The sequence below is a fragment of the Bombyx mori genome, chromosome 16, assembly GCF_030269925.1.
Source record: "Bombyx mori chromosome 16, ASM3026992v2".
Taxonomy (NCBI): domain Eukaryota; kingdom Metazoa; phylum Arthropoda; class Insecta; order Lepidoptera; family Bombycidae; genus Bombyx; species Bombyx mori.
The window spans coordinates 6,239,046-6,262,201 of NC_085122.1; the positions used below are offsets into that span (position 1 = coordinate 6,239,046).

General features: G+C 35.6%; 1 protein-coding gene and 2 long non-coding RNA genes across 5 annotated transcripts; 2 read left to right on the forward strand and 1 right to left on the reverse strand.

Moving 5' to 3' along the window:
• Window positions 1-559: 559 nt before the first annotated feature.
• On the reverse strand, window positions 560-21,721 carry LOC101739319 (centromere-associated protein E). 3 transcript variants are annotated; one of them, XM_038016402.2, is made up of 13 exons: window positions 21,506-21,721; window positions 12,545-12,742; window positions 8,220-8,887; window positions 7,796-7,958; window positions 4,952-5,162; window positions 4,220-4,487; window positions 4,034-4,137; window positions 3,592-3,904; window positions 3,272-3,466; window positions 2,454-2,564; window positions 2,203-2,354; window positions 1,773-1,980; window positions 560-1,673 (listed from the first exon to the last, which is right to left on the reverse strand). In XM_038016402.2, exons 2-13 carry the CDS (start codon window positions 12,732-12,734, stop codon window positions 1,476-1,478), a joined length of 2,781 nt encoding a protein of 926 aa, XP_037872330.1. In that variant the 5' UTR covers window positions 12,735-12,742; window positions 21,506-21,721; the 3' UTR covers window positions 560-1,475. The 3 variants fall into 3 exon arrangements, with proteins under 3 accessions (XP_037872330.1, XP_012548279.1, XP_062528978.1); XM_012692825.4 differs by lacking the exon at window positions 3,272-3,466 and having other exon boundaries at window positions 21,506-21,686; XM_062672994.1 differs by lacking the exons at window positions 12,545-12,742; window positions 21,506-21,721 and adding an exon at window positions 10,723-10,771.
• Window positions 1,034-4,621, forward strand: LOC134200329 (uncharacterized). The gene is made up of 2 exons (XR_009975185.1): window positions 1,034-1,165; window positions 4,426-4,621. It is a non-coding gene; the product is annotated as an uncharacterized LOC134200329 (long non-coding RNA).
• On the forward strand, window positions 5,049-6,385 carry LOC134200330 (uncharacterized). Its single transcript, XR_009975186.1, has 2 exons — window positions 5,049-5,167; window positions 5,652-6,385. It is a non-coding gene; the product is annotated as an uncharacterized LOC134200330 (long non-coding RNA).
• Window positions 21,722-23,156: the final 1,435 nt, after the last annotated feature.

The window sequence follows — 23,156 nt, forward strand, 5'->3', positions numbered from 1 at the left end:
CGGTGTTCGAATACCACAGGCGGGTACCAATTTTTCTAATGAAATACGTATTAATACATTAATGTTCACGATTGACTTCCACGATTAAGGAATAACATCATGTAATAAAAATCAAACCAGCAAAATTATAATTTGCGTAATTACTGGTAGTAGGACCTCTTGCGAGTCCGCACTTGTAGGTATCACTACCCCGCCTATTTCTGCCGTAAAGCAGTAATGCGTTTCGGTTTGAAGGGTGAGGCAGCCGTTGTAAATATACTGATACCTTAGAATTCATATCTCAAGGTGGGGTGGCGGCCTTTACGTTGTAGATCTATGAACTCCAGTAACGACTTAACAACAGGTGGACTGTGAACTCGTCCACTCATCTAAGTAATAAATAAAAAAAGTCATGCTCTGGTTTTGAAAAACAGTACAACCAATATTATAATATAGTGAAAATACTTATTCTTTTAAATTTCAAGATTCACGTGTCTACGGGTTTCAGTAATTATATAGTACAAAACCTTACTTAATATCTACATTAGTAAAAAGTCAAATGATAAAGAAAACGGTCTCACAGTATGCAATTTAAGAATTTATTGATTTTTTTTGTATACATAAGTTTAGGAAGTCTGTATTAATATTAAATTAATATTTACAAATCCTATAAAATGAATGATGCAAATATTTAAATTTAGTGGCATACAAAAAAAGCAGTTAGGTTATCGAATGATTTTGTAAATTTCTTTTAATTAATATTTATTATAAACTATTAATAACACTAGTAGAGAAAATGAAATTCGACTTTGTAATAAATAACTCGAAACTTTTTGGAAAAAGTTCCATATCATGATTTTTAATAGGAGTTGAAATATACAAATTGTCACGTTAGCGTATAGCGACGAAATACTCCTTGCGACGAAAAACGAACTTTTTGCACAGCTGCTTCTAGGTTGTACTTAGAGCCCGTTTAAAAAAATATTGAAATAAGCTCTTACTTACAATGTCTTAATTTTCTGTTATGCATTTGCATTTCTAAATTAAAGGCAATTCGTTTGTTTCTATTCTAACTGCTAGAAAGTAATAATGCACATCCTTTGAAGTAACTTTTTTTTATGAAAACATATCACAAAATAAATTGTATAAAAATATTTAAATCTCATTCTGATATGTTAAATTTTCAGTAAGTACAACTGAGTTGATTATTATAATTTGAAATCATATAACGTTTCAGAAAAAGAAGTTTTAAATAGTTCATATTCGATCAACATCTTATAATTACTATATTATTAAAATTTAAAGTCATAATGCTTAAAGAGTAATTCACACATGAAAACATTATTGCAACGGTGGCTCAAAACAAATAATAACTTTGCAATAACGTTATTAGAAAGCTAGGCATTATCGGTATTATTATAACATCTGTAATTATTAATACTTAATAAGTAGTAAGCTAGTATTATTTTAGGTATTACGTTATTTCACTAATGTTATTACTCAAGATCATCAATTAGAGAGTCAAGCTCCTTTTGTAACGACACAGATTCTTCTCTTTGCTTTAAAACATCGTCTTTGAGCCGATCTACATTGGCCATGAGCAAAGCATTTCCTTTTTTCAAAGCGTGTACTCTTGTCTCGTGTCGTTTCATTCGCTTTGTCAGATTATCTTTTTTGTTCGGGAGTGGAGCATCCTGAAAATAATACGAATACATAGTAAAATATTAATATCCAAGTAGTCAAACATAATTACAAAACCTTTCGTTACGTTTATAATAAAACCAAAATCTTACTTCTGGTTCACTTTCGCTCTCAGTCTCGCTTTCAGTGTCTTGTTCTGTTTCAGTCTCTGATTCTTCTTCCTCTGACTCTGTCTTCTTTTCTTCTTCGGATTCTTCCTCCTCTTCTTCCTCTTCTTCTTCGTCCGAACCAACTTCTTTCATCATAGCCGCCATCTTATCAACTTCACGCTTCAATTCTTTGTATTTACGTTTTTCTTCCCTAAAAGGGTGAAAACGTTTGTATTTATCAGTGTAAATATTTTTAATATCGTAGATTAAGTTGAATTATTGGTATTGATGGGAACAGATGATTTAGATTTTTATGTAACTAGTTAGCGACATCACTCGCCCCTAGTTAGTTACAAGTTGTTTATTTATATTTTCAAGGTAATGCCATACAATGATTCATTACATTCACAAAAAATAATACAAAGTAACTCACTTCAGTGCAGCCTGTTGATTTTTAAGAGCCATTTTGAAGCCCATACGTTCTTTTTTCATATGGTCCTGTTTCTCTTTTAAATGTTTGATTTTATTTTTCATATTTTTCACTTCCTTTTCAAGCCTCTTTTGTTTCTTTTCTTCACTTTCCTCCTGGAAAAAATAAAATCAAATAAAAGTTTAGTAAAATCGAATCAACTTTATAACGTCTACGCTATGCTATAATGTATGTTAATTCTTATGAAAATTTACCTCCTCCGGTTCAGATTCTGATTCTTCTTCAAAACTGTCATCTTTTGTAACTGATAGTTGTTTGATAGCGTGACTCGAGCGTCTCGAACCCACACCTGTTGGCATAATACCCTGAAAATGTGCGAAACCCGTTTTAAATTGGTAACCTGGTAAACCCTTTTTCTTTTTCTGCATGAAGCAACGGAACACTTGAAGCATGTGTAGATTTTAATAGTTTTAGATATCTGTAGTTCAATCAGTACATAATATGTATATAAATTACAAGTAAGTATAGATTCATGTACAAATATTTCTACTACATCTCCTTTTATATCAATAACGCTTAGTGAATCGTTCCGAATCTATGGGCCTACGAGTAGACTTTGATATTTACTGTATTTTCTACAAGTGAAGTGCTTTAAAAAGCTTAGAGATGATCCCTTCATCTCCTTTTCGTAATATGCCCTACCGTCAGTAGATTATATAATAGTAGTGACCTATCCCGTAAATTTGACTTTTTTTGCAGTTTTGTTTTTATTCTAAGATATAATCCGTTTATGTGTATGTTTTTATTATATGTTCATCGTAAAAGTTGTTCATGATCGCGTATCTGTAGCATTATTCTTTAGAAAAAAAAATTAAGACGATATGTTCGCATTGCTTGATCTAAATGGTCCCAAACCTCGCTTGTGTAAATTGTAATAAAAATCAAAATGATAATTAATTAAAAAGCATAGATATTTTTCTATGGCTTTTGAAGGAAGCATTTATTGCAAAAACACTGTCAAGGAAAGAGTTATTACAGTTTATTTCCCAAAACGCATACCCTCTGTTCATACCTGATCTTCGAAATTGTTAGTAAAAGCAGCATTAGTTGTATTGTTGTTAGCGTCAGCAGATTTTTTTCTTAGCTCTTGTGCTTCAGGCGAATTAGTATCAATATTTAATAACCTACACTCTTTCTCAAAGTCTAGCTGTCGTTTTTGATAGTACGACATGGGCTCTTCTGATGTGTACAAGTCTTCAAGATTACCCTGAAACGTTAGCAAAGCTTAATTGTTAATGGCTTAAAAATGAGTTCTCTGACGGCATTATTGTTGGATAATGAATGCGTTATATTTTAGATTAATAGTGAAATCTATAACTATACAATGCTTACGGCCATTGCTTGTTCTAATTTCTTTTCTAATTCGGCGTTTCTTCTCTTTAGTTCTTCTGCCTCTGTTATAGCAGTATCTCTTTCTTCTGCTGCTTCTAAATATTTCTTTTCTAAGTTATCAGCACTTTCTTTGGCTTTTTCTACTTCTTCTTTAAGATTTTTAACTAATCTTTCATCGTAGGCATCTGTCACTGATATTACTGTTTTCTGCTGTTCTTGTTTAATAATAGCGCGTTCCCTAGCTACCTCGGCTTCTAAGTTTTGTATTCTAGTTTGTAATCGCTTAATTTCCCTTTCCTGTGCTTCTTTTGTTCTATAATTTAAATACGGTTCATGTTTTATTAAAGATTTATAGTTTTGAGTCACGAGAAAAAGGTTCCATTCTGAATTTTTAAAGGTAAACTAAGTCTACAAAATAACGTTAAAGAACTGATAATAATACCTTAGTTCCATAGCCAACAGCTGTTTTGTGGATTGTAAGTCATCTCTGACTTTGTCAATGTCGTCCATTTCATCAATTTCTTCTTCTTCTTGAGGTGCGGCTCCCTGAATATAATTATGCATATAAATAAGAATACCTATATTATGTTTTATTTTTTTATGGAATAGTGGAACTTAAGCTGCACACCTCTGGAACAAGTACTCCCGAAGGCGACGCCGCGAGATTGGCTTGCGACATAGACTTCTGCACTTGCTCTTCTATAGTCATCTGTCTTCTGAATTTCCTCAAGCCTTCCAAATTAGGTTTACTCCTGTCATTGGTTTTTACTTTCTTCAATTTAATACCCTTGTTGATTTCTTTTAGGAGCTCATTGTGCGTGTTTGGTTTTTCAGATTCGAAAATAAATTGTCCTTTGTTCTTTACAATGGTCGACCTTGTTATTATTGGATTTGATCTGTAAGCATTAATCATTAACGTGTCAGCAAAATTGGAAAAAATGGTATTTTATGGTTTGGTATTTTTTGGTCAAATTTCTATTATCGCAATCATGTCGAGTTTTACTGAATAAAGATTCGAATGCACCCTAAATTCATTTCGTATTTTAGACAAATGCCGTTCAAGATTCAAGAAAATAAGTAGTGATTATGACTTTTAGGAGAGCTACATTTTTAGCTTCCCTTCGTAATTGTAGTATAGTTAACTTAGATTAAATTCTGTTCTATTCTATTTTCTTAGTGTAGATGAACAAACAAGCTGTAGAATCTCCCTACGGGGAGATCAAGGTGTTACTGTCCAACTACAACAATACGTATGAGGCGACTTAACTCGGGACGTAATATCTAACTCAAAGTTTAAATTTATGAAAAACCATTCGAACTTCAACAACAATTCCAAAATTCATTTTTACTCATTTATTACCTGTCATTACATTCAACGTGACGCAGTTTTCTACCCTCTTCTACTTCTTTCATCATGTCACTCCAATCAGGCCGCCTCCTTGGCCTGCTTCGGAGCTGCTCCAATCTCTTCAACTTAGCAGGATCGACTGGTGCTTTCTTGAACTCCGGAGGTGGTGGCATCTTTGGTGGTAAAGGAGGTGGCATAGGTGGTGGTGTTGGTTTTAGCAAACCTGAGGTATGTAATTACGCTTTTAATTGATTTAATGCTATTTATTACATACTTTAAGAGATTTTTCTAAGCGTAGTCAGAGTATGTCAAGTAAATTTATTTATTAATATACAGTAAATTGTGTTTTTTATAACCATTTTTCTGAAATTAAATTCACGTTAAATTCACGGTCGTAGCGTAAGTGCGCAAGAGTAGTTAACATAATCCTACTTATTTCTGCCGCGAAGTAGTCGTGGCGATCGGATTTGTAAACATCTTTCTTTATTCGTCTATTTAATTATAGCATTTAGTTCACTGGTAGTAAATCATATCTGTCTTTTTTTAATTTTACTTATTTAAATAAAATACTATCCAAATAGATTTTTCGTAAAAATAGATGATAATTTAAAACAAACAAAGTAAAACCTGTGACTTAAACACATCTATAAAATTACCAGTAACTCTAATTTTTATAACTAACCTTTATACATTTCTCCTTCCTCTGTTTCAGCCATAATTCACTGTACTATTTATTAATCACTGCACGATATGAATAAAAGAAAAAGATAAAAAAATGAAATAAGTTTATGTAGGAGAATATGAGATTGCCACTGAACTAAGCGAAATTCAATTTATCAATTGAACTCAGGTGTTTATAGTGAACTAAGTTCGCGTCTTAGCTGTTGTTCAGTCTTACTGAAGATTCGAACCACTATTTGCATTCGCACCTGATGAACTCGCGACGCACGCGGAACTACCAATACTATTTTGGGTCGCATTTAGACCACAAGTAGTCTAGCGCACAAGAGATCAAAGAGTAAAGATCGTTAGGTGATGCACTTGAGGACGGCTTGCATCCCATTACAGTAAATGTGCCTGCACCTAATTTCTAATTGTAATTTGTGATAGTGAGCACAGATAGTCAATATCATTAGATATTTTTTTAAGATAGCATTCACCGAATACTTCAATATTTGAATTCCTTATAATAATATGTATTTTGCTTCTTTGGTGTTTTACCAAAATTGAAATAATAAAAAATTGAAAATAAGAAAAACACTGACTCTTATCAAAAAAATTATCGAAAACACAGTAGCACAAAAAGAAAATCTGTTGCCAAACAGACGAGAATATTGTGGTTGACAGTATTGCCTTTGTTTAATTGTATACAGATTCTTCTTCGGAAACTTTATCATTCACTTCAATAAATCTTTAAATGAGCTAGTGAGCCTTCAATAGACCAAATTAAGGTTGTTTTTTTTGTATTGATTTTTCCCTACTTATTCGCTGGTAGCCTAAGAGGCTATCAATCAAATCAAATCAAATCAAAAAAAATTTATTCAACATAAATGAAAGTACATACTTGTTGAACGTCAAAAGAACTACTATTCCAGCTACGCCAGGACGGGTAGGTGAGCTCACGGGCTCAACCTGAGAGAATGCTAACACTAGGCCTAGCAAGAGCAGTGCTCCGCAGAATCTACCATCGGATCGGGATCGCGACCCACTGAGAAGATCCGGCGCGAAACTCAGTGGGTCTATGGGTTAGGTCGCTCGTCGAGCTCTTCGTCATAATCGACGAATTGGACGAGGACGGTGACCGGTGCTTGTGAGGCCTAAAAGCACCGAGAGTGAATCTGGGGTATCCGACAAGATGTGTTTCGGACTACAGTGGCTTTGCGTTGCCCCGTCGCTATCGGATAAGAAATAAATATCTGTATTTTTAGTATTCCGATTTATATGTGTAGAAGTTACATCAGGTCCACCAACTTTTGAGCAAGGAACTAGTATCATTATACTTATCATTCGTAGACGTATAAAAATAAATCAAACGATAAACTAAACATGAAATACTCTTTGCTCTAGCTATTTATAGTATTGATATTTTTGTCTTTATGATACCATGTAGTCTCATATTATTCGCATAACGAAAAATATCTCCTGTTAATGTCTATTGTGCGTTACTCGCATTTATTAAAATAAATTTAACTTCTTCTATTAATGCCTATTGTGCGTTACTAGAAATCTATTTTAAACATCTAGAATGAACTTCACGTTCTTCGAGCGCTATGATATAATTTTCTCCAAATAAGGCATATGAATTATCTAGATCATCTAGAAATCAATCTGTACTTACAGTCTAACTTACATGAATGCAAAAAACCTATTTTCGCATAATAATTCGGACATATATTTTCAAGATACCTATTCGCTGGTAGCCTAAGGGGCTATTCCAGCTGCGCGCGGACGGGTACGTGAGCTCACGGTTCAATTTGAGAAAAATTGCTAACTCTGGCCCTAGCAAAAGCAGTGCTTTGCAGAATATACCACTGGATTGGAATTGCGATCCACTAAGAAATCCGCCGAGAAAATCAGTGGGTTCTGTCTTTGGGTTACTTTGCTCGCTAGTTGATTACGACGAATAGTTTAACGAGAGCGTTGACCGGTGCTTGAGGAGCCTATAAGCACCAGGATTGGATCCAGGGGATCCGACAAGACATGTTTCGGGCGACGGCCCAGTTGCGTTGGTAACGTATTCTGGCATAAAACAAGGGTGGCTTATACCTAGTAGAGGGTATCAAATAGCCGAAGATAATGAATAATATAGTTATCGAAAAGCTAATGGACTAGAAAATGTCATTATTTGATACTCACTTCTTAAACTTTCATTTTTAGTTAAAGTGTGGCCCTTGGGTACTTCGTTATTTAAAGTCTTGTCAATGTTTTCCTTTACACGCTCCAGCAGGGGATCCCTCCATTTTTTTACTTGTATTTCATCTTTTGAAGGTTGTTTTTGAAGAGGCGGTTTGCGCAAAACCTGTAAACAGTTGAAAGTGAAATATGAAACAAAAAAACAATATGACCAAAATTCTACGAGATTCTTTATTACCACCTGGTTGATGAGTAGGTGATGGGATCGCAACCTATGCCATGCAATAATTTTAGTTCACTCTAATAAGTCGTGTATCGCAGCCACTTATTACAACAGGGCTTTATGTAGTGTGAATAATGACCACATACAATTGAAACCTGTTAGTAATTAGTTATAAAGAATTTCATATGCAGTGGTTTATGTTACCTTGGATGGGGTTTTTTCAAGGGGAGGTTTAGTAGCCATCTTGGATACTTCTTCAGTTTTTTCAGGAGCAGCAGGCTTTTGAGATGTTTCTTTAGGTGCTGGTTTTTCAGGTGCCGTAGTTTTCGATGTAAGTTTTTCAGATGATTTTGTAACAGGTTTGTCGACCGCTGGTGATTTTGAATTTTTTTCAGTAGTTGATTTAGGTGCAGGCTTTTCAGATGTTTGACTTGATTTCGGTGCAACTGTTTTTGAGATTGATTTTTCAGGTGCTCCTACTTTGTTGATGGTTTTCGTATTATTATTCAAAGTAGAACCTTTATCGTTTGTAATCTTATCATTGACAGAATTATTTGCTTTATCTGTACCATTTCTATCAGGTTTTCTATCAACAATTGTTACTGATTTTTCTTTTGCTTTGTCATCAATAGTTCTGACGCTTTTTAAAGTTGATTTTTCCGGAATTTTGTCATTGGTTACTTTGTCTTCTGATTTGATAGACTTGTCAATAGTTTTTAGGGCTGGTTTTGTAAATCTTGATTTTTCATCTGTGGGATTATTTGCTCTATCAGCCTGTTTTGCTGTTGAAGGCTTAACTAGTTTTTCTTCTACCGTTTCAGATGAACCGTTTTCCGATTTTTCTCTTATTGTTACCTGCTTTTTAAGTACCGCTGAAAAAAGAACTTGGATTAATTTAATTTTAAAATATTAACCGCAGCTTCGCACGCAGTTTCTATAAATTTATCTCGTAAAATTATCTGCTTCAGGAGCAGATATTTTGAACGATATTGATCAATTTTTCTTTTATATAGATTACCACTTTCTGCGCTACAGATTTCAAAGTATTGTATGGTACAGAAAAAATGAGCTATTAAAGATGTAAAGCAGGTTATGACGAGATTTTCAAAGACGTCTGTCTGTCTATGACTACTCTGTCACTTTTTTTATAATAATAATAATCTATAACAAAATATCATGTAGTAGTAAAGACGATCGTAGATTGTACGATCTTTGTTTTCGTGACTTTCGATTTCGTTCGATTATTGATCAAAAGAAGTGTTAATCGAACACGACTATTCGAGCAAAAACTTCTACTTCCCGTAGAAAGAAGATAAAACAACCCCTCTTCATTAAAGTATTTTAATTTGAATCACTACTTAAATTTGATCCTAAGTCATCTTCAATCAGTTTTGAGGATAATTATTGTGAAAATGGACAATCCCAAGATATAGGTCTTTCACATTTCAATGAGCGGTGGCTTCCGAATTGTGGCTTACACGGGTTCGGGTACACGTTTATCACCAGTTGGATACTGAACCTGTGTACCAATCAAAGTTGATCTAAATATATAAAGAAAGGATATTTTTCTCAATCCACGACAAAGAATTGTAGAATTGATCGGAACACGTGTTTCAGCCCCGACACGGTGCAATGATGGCATTCGTACGTAAATAAACATGGCTGCTGCCAAGATTGCCGGCCTTCGCTATTCTAGCGATATTATTTGTCAAATTCCCTATTTAAACGCCAAGATTGTGTATAAAATCGACAAAAAGAGGAAAAGTTTTGCAAAGCTACAAAAAGCAGCATCCCTATTATTTTTTCATAAATTTTGAAGTCTATAACTTTCATAATATGAATGCCATCATCAATCTTGGAATCACTGAAACTTTATTTCGTAACTGCCTCATCCTTCAAAACCGAACATTTAACTGCTTCGCGAGAGAAGTAAGTAAGATCATAGTGCCTATCCGTGCCGGTTCATAATTCGCCCTACGATCAATTATTATTAGGTTTTTTATTATTGGTTTGTTTTCTAATATATCTACTATGTTATTCCTTTCGTTCCTCGTAGAAGTTATTCGCGAAGAGGTGCTAATTACGTATTTTCTTTAAAAAAATGGTATCCGAATGCTGGACTTCAGTACCGACGTTTTTGCAGTAGACATTAATTAGTGCATGCATATCTTTAAGATCACGGCGACTTAGCGTTTTTGCAGCGTCATAAAGGAATTTGTGTTTCATTTTTATTTCAGAAGATACTGCAATAACACTTGTAAAATTAGTACTTGATAAGTACATGTGAAATGTGTGATATACTCTTCGCCCTTTTTTCGGGTCATTTGCGTTATTTTAAAGCTATTTTCGGACAGTATCGTTGTGTATCATGTGAATCTGAAGCTAACCCCAACAACTGCGTTTATTTTGTAAAAAGTCTGTCCTCTCTAAAAATATCCCGGATGGTTGGCGTCGTGCTCGAAATATCTTCTTAACAACTTCGACGTTGCGATACGTCACTAAATAGCGAATTGTACCTAATAAATTCATTTCGCTGCTTTTCTTTCTATCTTAATAGTTGATGATAAATTTAACTTTATTTAAAATAAAAAAAAACAAAGTGTTCGAAAATCAAATCCACTAAGACGTCAGGGCAGAAATATTTGGCAAATGCCTTGAGCTTCTAAATTATAGGTATGCGTACAAACCTAGATAAGACCGAACTTACAGTGAGGGTTATCCGGTATATCTGTGAAACACAACAAACTCTTCCAGCTCAAGAACTACACGCACTGCGTTAGAAAAATTTTCAAAGGAACTGGCCTTAAAAACGTTACACTTTAGTTCCCGTAAGTGGGCACGCCAACGTCATTCGGTTCCACACTCCAGACTAACAAACTTCTGAACGTTTTCGGAGTCAATTATTCAGAGGCCGTGTCTCCTGCCAAACTTTCTGGCAGGCTGCTGACGTCATTTGTGTACACGTATGTATATCAACACGAATACCCACAAATACACTGTTACAAATAACGTAATTTGAATTATTGCCCTCCGTTACAGTAGCGTCAACAAAAAAAGACCGATTTTTCTTGTTCCGTAAAAACAAAAATTTATTTCTTTTCATAAGAAGTATATAAAATGTAATAGTTCTACATGTTAATTGTGAGCATACATTTACGAGATATTTACTACACATCATCACTAAAAAAGTTTTTTTCACGTAGTCTCCCTTTCGTGAAACATTTATTTTCATCTAAGAAACAACGATTGTTTAATTGGGTTCAATTATACAATTAGTTATTTGCAAAATTACTGTAATCTAAGAAGCCCCATTTTCTATACTAATATTATAAAGAGGAAAGATTTGTTTGTTTGTTTGTTTCGAATAGGCTCCGAAACTACTGGACCGATTTGAAAAATTCTTTTTCCATTAGAAGCCGACATTGTCCCTGATGAACATAGGCTACTTTTTAAAAAAAAAAAAAATATTTTATTTTTTTGGTTTCATGTGTGTTTTAATGTTTCCGAAGCGAAGCGAGGGCGGGTCGCTAGTATTAAATATTGTAGTTTAATTATTATTAGAAAATATAGTAATTTGTATTCCGTACCTTTTACTAAAATAAAATTTTCGAAGGAGTATAGGTACTGTTTACATTTGCTAAATTAAAAATTAAATGATATTCTTATTTACACTGCTAACTCTACATTTCGTTACATGACGGATGTGACTAGATGAAAGCCGCCAATTTTTTATGCGTTTATAAATTATAATAATCGCATTTTCAGTGCGTAAAAAACATCTAAATTATTAGATGTAGAAATAAAAATCGAAATAATAAGGTGGTTCGGCTCATTACCAATACAAAAATGAGTACAGTCTGGTCGATTATATACGAACTTCAGGAACAGTTGCAAGTTTTCAATATTCAAATACACATCTGTCGTACCTACTTATCAAACCGAAACAATATTATTTTGCGGCACAAATTGGATTGTTTTAATTATTATTCTGTAGTTTCTGTCGCGAAGCAAACACGGGGTCCTGTGTGAAGCGTGATATCCCCATTAATCAATACAGAATAATATGGTCTCATGTGTTCGTATTAAAATTATTTCCGCGATAGGTGTATCCTTGAACATTTTCAGCCCGTAGTTGCCCACTGCTGGGCATACGCCTATTTTCGAGTGCAATGCTTGTTCCAGTACACACCAAATCCTATCTAATTTTCACCCAACTGCTTTTAAAATGACAAATATAAGGTGCTCGCCTACTAGCGCTCTCAGTCTGAAGTTATGATTCTCATCGGGTCCATGTATGTATATAGACGATATAGACGATATATAGACACCCTTGTAGCGATTTCCGAAAACAATAAACGCAATGGATTCTGCGGCCCACTTTGAGAAATGAGGTTGAAATGTCCACTGTATTGAAATGACGGTTGTTAAATCCTTTGAAATCGAACGAAGGACCGCTTCAAAGTACACACAGGCAATGTCATCATACTGATCCCGCATGGTGGACTATTCCTTCAGCCTACAATACATACGTTTTAAAGGTTTCGTGATAGGTGCCGCATCAGTGCTCTCCGCGGTCGCTGTCTTGCCGAAGCTGTCCACAGGCTTCAACTTCCTCTGAGTCCATGCTGGTGGACTCTCTGTGTCTTTCTCCTTAACCCAGGGGGGCCTGAAGCTGTCCCGTCTGGGTGCCGTCTCTTTGCTGACGTTCCCAATCGGCATACTGGGTTCTGAGGAAAGAATGAGATAAGAAAATTAAGAAATTGTTTATTTTCGAAAATGAGTGTAAATGAAAAAGCTTAAAAAGCCAAGGTTATTGTCAAGAATACTAAAAACATTATATTCATTAAATAAATAAAAAAGAAACAACTATATTTGTATATCTCAAGAAAGGCTTGTGTTATAAGAATATATTAAATGAGTAATTAAATTAAAGTATGTATTTGTAATAATTATCGTAAGATTTTTTGTTATAAATGACGTTGTTTGTTATAACCGAACGGCAAATCTTCATGAATAGCAGCTGGAGGACTTGGCCCGAATAGATCGACCATTCATTCTAACAAATATGTATTTGAGGCAAGTCACATGCCGCTGAAATTGCTAATCTTAGATTCGTACTGTTAAAAACATTCGCCGTTTGATATATTATAGCAATTCTAGTACCGAATTAGTTTAGGATACAGCTGTATATTACAGATTTACATTATTAATATATTATTTATATTACAGATTTTTACTGGTGGTAGGACCTCTTGTGAGTCCGCACGCGTAAGTACCCTGCCCATTTCTACCGTGAAGCAGTAATACGTTTCGGTTTGAAGGGTGGGGCAGCCGTTGTAATTATACTGAGACCTCAGAACTTATATCTCAAGATGGATGGCGCATTTACGTTGCGTACGTTACGTACGTTAGATGTCTATGGGCTTCAGTAACCACTTAACACCAGGTGGGCTGTGAGCTCGTTCACCTATCTAAGCAATAAATAAAAAAAAGTCTTTACCTATGAAGTTGCCGTTTTACCAATACTGGCAATTTGAAACGTTATTTATGTATGGCTGGCAATAAATGCAAATGAATTTTATTTAAAAAAAATGGAAGTCTATTTCAAATTCAGTCGTTTGTTTATTGATTAGTGTTTCGTTTTCACTGCATTTAAATCATTATCATCAATATGGACACGTTAAAAATACGAGTAATTATGAAGCAGCAGTTCCGTTGCGGTAGCAAAATCGCACGAACAACTAACAATATTACTGACAGATGCGAAGAGAACACTACAATCATTATTAGTTTGAAGGCCTCAGATCAGAAATTTGGATCAAAAAATTAACCAAATAGTCACCCGAAAACTAAAGTTTACAACCACGAATCAAAGGCAATTGTGGAAAGCTAACGATACTGAGTTAAGTAGCTTTAAACGTTAACATAAATAGTAGTTCATTTGCGTCAAACTGGCAATGATGGAACTGGAGTGATAATCAGTGCTTTCAACATAATATCAAGGTTTGTCCTGCGGGCTTAGAAGACATAGAAACGAAGCAGTTTTGAACTGCATTGTCGCTTGCGATTAAAAGCGCTTGCTGTAGGCAGGGGCTTGGCTCTGCCCCTGGCATTGCTGAATTCCATGGGCGACGGTAGCCACTCACCATCAGGTGGGCCGTATGCTCGTCTGCCTACAAGGGCAATAAACAAATGGATTCTTTTCGTAAGCAGTCATCCTGTTGGTTAGAACCTGGTCAGCAACTCGGCAATACCAAGTCGTCTAATGATCTATCTATTCATTATAGCTTCTTATCAAATCATCATCATCATCATCATCATCATCTTAGGCCTTACAGCCCAGGGTGGGCCTTAGCCTGGTCCAGTATGTCTCTCCAGACTGCTCTGTTCAGGGCTTTCTTATCAAATGGCACCAACATTACTGCGGATGTGTATTGTGATAGACTGATACAAGATGGAGACAATCCCGAATCTCGGGCCACTACGTCCTCACTACATGACAAAGGTCCAACCTCATACGCCACAACAGACGGTCTCCAAGCTACAAGAGTTTAGGGTTGGAAGTTTGCGACATCCACCGTACTCAATAGATCTTGCGCCGACAGAGTTCTACTGTTTCCAACGGTTGGACAGTTTCCTGATAGGAAAAAAATCAATACCAGAGAAGCAGTACAAAATACTATAGGAGAAAAAATTCACAAAAATAATTTGGAAGACCTACTTACGTCAATTTTCTCATATAAATTATTTAAAATGGAGTGCTGTATTTTAAGATCATATTTTGGTAATGGTTTATTTATTTATTTATTCAGACACATCAGCAGTTTAACAACAATACACACAAAACGTTCAAGCTTAAAATTAACAAGTATAAAATTAAGTACTGGTATGTTAGCCAGTTACAGGCATGTACAGCAATCTCTTATAATACACTTTTAGTAATAGTATATTATATGCAGGTATAATAAAGTACACGATACTTTTCTTCTTGCATTCCAATCATCAGCTAAAACGTTGTTTTTTTTCCATTGAAGTTATATAGTAATAAATAAATAAATAAATATTTACTAACAATCACGCCACGTTAACTGGTCCCATGATAAGTTCATAAAGAACTTGTGTTACAGGTACCAGATAACGGATATAAATGTAAGATTTTTATTATACACATACATATATTTAATATACATCCATAACCCTGGAAAAGACATTTATATTTATCATACAAATATCTTCCCTTGGCGGGATTCGAACCCGCGACCCCCTTGTGTAGTGACCATGTCACTTACCACTACACCAGACGGCCGTTAATGTGTGCTAGTAGAAGCTTTAATGTGAGCTACGTTATTGTCGAGAACGGAGTCTCGTGCGAAATTCCGTTGATCGCGAGTCATCGTCGTAATTATTCTAGAGATTTATTTTTAAACGCACTTTGCTTCATAAGCATTAGTTATTATATTTAGTATCACAACTACGTCAACACGTTCGGAACTTTTTACAACGACCATTCATGCTACAATTATGAGATGCATAAAGAACTATGTATATTTATACTGGTGGTAGGACCTCTTGTGAGTCCGCGCGGGTGGGTACCACCACCCTGCCTATTTCTGCCGTGAAGCAGTAATGCGTTTCGGTTTGAAGGGTGGGGCAGCCGTTGTAACTATACTTGAGACCTTAGAACTTATATCTCAAGGTGGGTGGCGCATTTACTTTGTAGATGTCTATGGGCTCCAGTAACCACTTAACACCAGGTGGGCTGTGACAGACAAGAATCCGCCTCTATTTAACACCTGAAGCAGATAAGCAGAAAAGACATTGTTATTGTTCAATTGAATTGTGTTAAAATTATTAGGACAGAGAATCTTTTTTATAAGTCATACAAAACGAACAAATATAAGCAAAAGTATTACGACCTCTTTTGGTTGATGTTAATAAGAAAGCTCTGTAATATTATGTATAGTCAAATATTATTATGTAGTTATATACCTTTGGATAGGTTAAAGAGTACCCTGATTTTATGACTATAATATTCAATTATATGTCCAGCTAATTAATTACAAGATACGGTTTTTTTGCGTCTATTTTGTGTTACTAGAGACCATGGACGTCTCAAACTGAATACAACCGCTCACTTTGAGACTAGTAATTGATATCTCAGTAGTATCGTAATTCGACTACCCTACCTGTCCAATCGGATTATAATGCTCTCCACCATCAGTACGATTGGGAGATATTAAGCGCGGAGACCGAAATAATATGAAAAGAAAAACGCAACTAAAGAACTGGTGGTAGGACCTCTTGAGAGTCCGCGCGGGTAGGGGTACCACCTCCCTGCTTATTTCTGCCGTGAAGCAGTAATGCGTTTCGGTTTGAAGGGTGGGGCAGCCGTTGTAACTATACCTGAGACCTTAGAACTTATGTCTCAAGGTGGGTGGCGCATTTAGGTTGTAGATATCTATGGGCTCCAGTAACCACTTAACACCAGGTGGGCTGTGAGCTCTTTTTTTTTTTTTTTATTGCTTAGATGAGTGGACGAGCTCACAGCCCACCTGGTGTTAAGTGGTTACTGGAGCCCATAGACATCTACAACGTAAATGCGCCACCCACCTTGAGATATAAGTTCTAAGGTCTCAATTATAGTTACAACGGCTGCCCCACCCTTCAAACCGAAACGAATTACTGCTTCACGGCAGAAATAGGCGGGGTGGTGGTACCTACCCGTGCGGACTCACAAGAGGTCCTACTACCTCGTCAACCAACTAAGCAATAAAAAAAAAAGAAGCGGATATTACCACTGTAGATAAATAAAGTGATTGAGTACTTGGAGGTAGTCGGGGCAACGAGCCTTTATACCCTGATGAAGAGAAAAGTGACATTTTTAAAGATCGAGGTGACTCGTGTGAGAGCAACACTAATATAAATCACAGAACGTCGTTGAAATGACGTGAACAATACGCAACGGAAAGCGTTTTTCATGTTTACGTTCTACTAAAAAAAAAAAAATAATGGCAGTGAATGTATGTGTTGAGCGTTAATGATGAATCTCTGTTTATTTTTGTGAAAATTTAGAAAAACATCTAGCAATTTAAAAATTCAATTTCATTGTACATGTTTTCGTAGCATTAAGGTACAAAACAGCGGATTAACGATAATGACGACGATGAGTTCACATGACATTTTACCGCTATCTACCATGTCGCTAGGGACTTCATTTAAACCGTTTGCTTGAACAAGGACGTACACAAGAAAGAGTGAGTGAGTTCATTCTAGAGTCGGATGGAACGTGACAAAAATATCCTAAGCTTTAGGATGAGAGAAGCAGTTCCAGGTATAACAGATAAACCTTGCTCCGATGGCAGATGGCTCCTAAAATTATGGTTGGGTTAAACATATAATAAAAAAGTCGATCGTATACTTCAATTTGACTGACTCGGTGGTGCAGTAGTTAGCGCTTCTGATGGTTGCGCCGAGGGTCGTGGGTTCGATTCCCGCATCGAGCAAACATTCGTTTGATGAACAGGCTTATTTGCACTTTGTCAGGCTGTTTATTATCTACATATGTATATATTTTAACGTATATACGTATGTATGTCAATCTCTGGTACACATAATACGGAGTATTCTAATTTAGGGCCGAATGACCGAATGAGAATTGTTTACCGTTTCAAAAAAAAAAAAATTAGATGCACAAGCTAAGTTCCTGGCAATTACATACCTCCAAGAAGAAGACGGTTTGTATTATCTGTGACCAGATTTTAATATTTAGTACGTGTATGGTAACAACGATATTGACGACTGTGAGAGTTAAATTTTTGTAAACAATGGATATTCGGGTTTCCCAATTCTCTCATATGTCTGATTTAAAATTCATCATTCATCACTTTATTGGAAAGTCTCAGTGGCCCATTAATAAATTAAACGAAATTAATTCTCATTCACTCACCGAATCGTTTATTATTAATTAAATGGCGTAAGATTTTCAATCGTCATTGCTTGAGGGCCAATCATTCTGTTAACGCTATTCACGAACGGCAGCATTCGTTAAGTTCCGTGCATTATTGAAATACGTGGCTATAGAATAATTATCTTTAAATGAGTAATAATGAAATACTTAGTTAGAATATGTTCACGAATGACTTCGACGAAGAAGGGATAGATAGCATCGTGTAATAAAAATCAAATTGGAATTAATTAAAATTCGTGTAATTACTGATACAATTTAGAACGCCCTGTGGTGACCGGTAAAAGCGAGGGAAAAAGGCTTAGGGGTAGAGGTCCCAAACGATGGTCGGACCAAATAGCGGAGGAACTGAAAATACCTGTCAGCGACGCACTCCACCAACCTACAGAACGGAATCGATGGAGACAACTAGTTCGATCCATAGCAATGGGGGACCGATTGAAGACAGAGAGACTGATACAAATCAAACAAAAGAAAAAATCTAATAATAGGGCGTAATATGAGCCTGAACAGATAGATATCAACACCGTGCTTGTTTCTATCATGCCTCAAGATACTGGACGGCATTCATATGAGATATCTATGAGCTCTGGTAATTATTTAGCGATAGGTCACTCAATTTGCATCACATAGCCCTTGTATAGCAGATTCTATCCCCCGATCACCCTCTTCGGCCAACCTATACCCTGGGCTAAAAACGTCAAGTACCTGGGAGTCACCCTGGATGCATCCATGACATTCCGCCCGCATATAAAAACAGTCCGCGATCGTGCTGCATTTATTCTCGGCAGACTCTATCCCATGATCTGTAAGCGGAGTAAAATGTCCCTTCGGAATAAGGTGACACTTTACAAAACTTGCATAAGGGCCGTCATGACTTACGCGAGTGTGGTGTTCGCTCACACGGCCCGCACACACATAGACATCCTCTAATCCCTACAATCCCGCTTTTGCAGGTTAGCCGTCGGGGCTCCGTGGTTCGTGAGGAACGTCGACCTACACGACGACCTGGGCCTCGAATCGATCCGCTAACACATGAAGTCAGTGTCGGAACTGTACTTCGATAAGGATATGCGTCATGATAATCGCCTTATCGTTGCCGCCGCTGACTACTCCCCGAATCCTGATCACGCAGGAGCCAGTCACCGTCGACGCCCTAGACACGACCTTACGGGTCCATCAGATCCAATAACTCTTGCATTAGATACCTTCAGCTCTAACACTAGGAGCAGGCTGAGGAACCCCGGTAACCGTACTCGTCGAACTCGACAAAGAGGTCGACGTGCAGCCTAACCCATGCATCAGCCCGCTGAGTTTCTCGCCGGATCTTCTCAGTGGGTCGCGATCCCACCCCTCCTGGCGGAGCCTTCGCTCGCCCACCTGTCCTGGTGAAGCTGGAAAGGCCTCCAGGCCACCAGTAAACTTTCAGTCATAAAAAAAGCAGATTCTATATTTGCGTAGCATAATCAAAAATGGAATATTAATAGGAATGAAAGAACTTTTTTCTTCATCTTCTTGAAACCCACCTAACTCCTTGTTAAAAAGTATCTGTACTGACAGTATTTTCTTCGGTTTTTTCGATCTCTTGACATAATTAATTAAGACTACTTTTACGGTTTAGTTTCGTCTGTTTAAATATCATTATATTATAGTCCCGAAGTTTCGAGTTTTTTACGGTTTTCGTGGTCACGGACTATTGACGGTCAGGGTGAAATTGAACCGTAAAATTAGATTTAATTATGTAGGTATATATGTACATAAAAAAGGCTATGTACATAAAAAAAATTGTGTTCTAAATACAGCTTAATAGTTTTCTATTGGAACTCAAAGGGCTTATGATAAATTCAAATACTAATATTCTTACCAAATAATGTTCTAAATAAATAAGTTAATGAGGCGGAAAGAAGCTTTTTGTAAATGTAACGAATACATTGTGTGATAAATATAACTGACAATCTACCTTATTATTTATTTCGGTTTTTGGAATTCGTAAATGTAATTACAAAAGCTCTTGTAGAATTTATTTATGGCTTAAACTTTAAATTAGATGGTAAGTTATTAGAATAAAATAATACATTCAATTATATTCTTTGATTCAAATGAATCGATGAATAAAACATTAATTATTCCCAGTACTCTGTGCTTTGGTCGTCCGTGAACACGAAAACTGTATTTTTTTCCAAATGACGGTATATAATCATAAAACGGAAACAGTAAACATTATGAAATCAAACCATAAAAACAGTCACAATGTACAATGTCCGGCGAGAAACTCAGTGGGCTGTCTATGGGTTAATTCACTCGTCGAGCCCTTCGTCGCAAGCGACGGGTTCGACGAGGACGGTGACCGGTGCTTGTGGTACCTAAAAGCACCAAGGCTTTTGAGACACACGCAGCTACACAGAACACAACGAGGTCCCCTCCTGAGTCGAAGTTTCAATCACAGTGGTGGAAAGGCTCTCCTATCACTAATATGACAAGCCATGACTTTTTCGCGCCAGTAAAACTAAAAAGGAAGGTAACTAACTGGTTTAAAATTTAAAAGTAGAAGCGATGTTATCTTTTATTTCAAATTACCATTCTAATTTGTGATGTTTGTATTACATGTTCCAATATATTATTGTGGTTTTTATTTATTTAATTCAAAGTTTATGTTTTTTGTACACACTGTAAACACTTTATTGTAACTGTTAAGAACATTGATTTCACGAAGGGCATCAAAAACGAACCCGCTCACGTAAAACTCTGTATTGTTCTGTGATTATAAATATTTACACTAAGTTGTGTACTGTATCTGTGGTATTAATATTGTGTGATTTCATTTGTTTTCATGATCTAGTTCTTATATTTATGTATTGAGATTTTATTTTAAAGCAATCAAAGTAACGGGCTTCGTGTTTACACTTTAATTCAAGTTTACTTTCATAATTAAATCTTACATCATCTACAAAATTGACCAAGGCTTTTTGTTCTAGGAAATAAAAAATAGTAACATTGTACTTGAAAAAAAAAACAGCATTTGGCAACATACATACGAACGATTAAAAACATAAGATAATAAAAGATCAAAACGCGTCTTTATTACCCATCCGCATCTGTGACGTCATGTCCGTTGCACTCTACTAGATTTTAAATTGAGAAATTACCTAACTGAAATTTCTGTTAGAGTAAATACTGTTTCATTAACAAGCATTTCTTAATAATCTTTTCATGGTTGTCTACATATATCTGGAAGTTCTCGTTAATTTACAAAATTCTCACTACCCTTTTTGGGTTAAAAATGTTAGGTAATTATTTATAAGGAATTTGAACCATTCACGTTAATTATTAGCTTATGTAATGCTACATTCAAAAAACACGTACAATAAAGAAAAATAATGTGGTAATCATAAAAAGTACTCTTTATATAAGAAAATTTTACATGCAACTAGTATAAAGATAATTATTAGTTTATAAACAAAATAAATAAATACATAACGCGTACAAAGCTTGTAAATGTCCACCATGAAATATCAATATGTCTTACTTGTGTTTTTTATTTTTATTCCGGAGTGTGTCTCGACAATCACAGTACACAACAGTTCACAGAGTTCATCCCGTTTTTTCAAAGTTATGAATACGCCGCGTTTATTCGGCGCGTCGCTCGCGACTACCAGAGGAATTTGATGTCGGCCACTGGAACTTATAAATAGCGTGCGCCGAAACCAGTGCCGTGAAAACTTTACGTGTCGTTTAGATGATCCGATTTTACGATCGCCTTCTTATTACAGTTTCGTAACAAATGTTCCTATTCATTAATTATGTTTGTTAAACATTATCCACAAAACAAAACGAGAGGAATTAATATTAATATTATTGTATTAAATGTGAATAGAGATTCGCTTATTTCTGCCGTGAAGAAGTAATGAGTTTCGGTTTGAAGGGTGGGGTAGCCGTTGTAACTATACTGAGACCTTAGAACTTATATCTCAAGGTGGGTGGTTCATTTAATTTGTAGATGTCTATGGGCTGCAGTAACTACTTAATACCGAGTGGGCTCTGAGCTCGTCCACCCACATAAGCAAAAAAAAAAATGTTTGATGAAGATGCAAATTTAATGATACGAATGTGGGTCAGATCATGTGTGTGTCAGGGTTCCGTACTCAGAATGGTCGTACACATTAATAATCAATTTTAAATAATGAATATATAAAATATGTATATGCTAGTAAACTTTTTAGCACTCAAAGTTTGTAATGAAAATGAAAATGGAAAAATATGCTTGCTATAATAATATAAAAATATTCTTCTCCTTTCATGTATAGGTACAATGTTTTGGGCTATAATACCGCTTCTTCCCATCCTCCAGTATTATCTATATCTATACTAATATTATAAAGAGGAAAGATTTGTTTGTTTGTTTGTTTGTTTCGAATAGGCTCCGAAACTACTGGACCGATTTGAAAAATTCTTTTTCCATTAGAAGCCGACATTGTCCCTGATGAACATAGGCTACTTTTTTTTATTTTATTTTTTTTTTATTTTTTTGGTTTCATGTGTGTTTTAATGTTTCCGAAGCGAAGCGAGGGCGGGTCGCTAGTATTATAATAAATATATGTACATACATTTTATCTTTACATAAAAATATATTTACTCTAATTATATAATACATAAAGCATAAAAAATACAAAGAATTACATTTAAAGATCAATTCACTTCTTAAAATCTTTACATCACAGACTTGATTTTATCGAAAACATTTCCAAAAAAATAGTTAGTTACATAAAGTTATAAAAAGTTAGTTACCACGTATTAGAAGAACTTTGCGCTAAATTATATTATAAATTTTATATTATATTTATTGGAACGAAGTTCCTTACGGCAGGCTTGGAGGAGATAGGGATTTTGCTGCGCGACGGAACTGAAAAAAATGTGATAGTAAAAACCGTAAGAAAAAGTCCGTGGAATAAGGCCTTGTTTTCCGCACAGCGATATTTCACCGCGCGATTTTTTTCTCGTAATTCTTTTTTTTATTTTTATATATAGAACTTCGTTCCTATCCGGTGTCCCACGACATCACACATCTTTTTTTATAGTGAAAGAGCCAGTGGTCACGTGCTGTTAAGAAATAAATCGAGATCATAGACGTAACAACATAAATGCCACCACCCTTGTTGAGGCATAATGATGAATTGCGT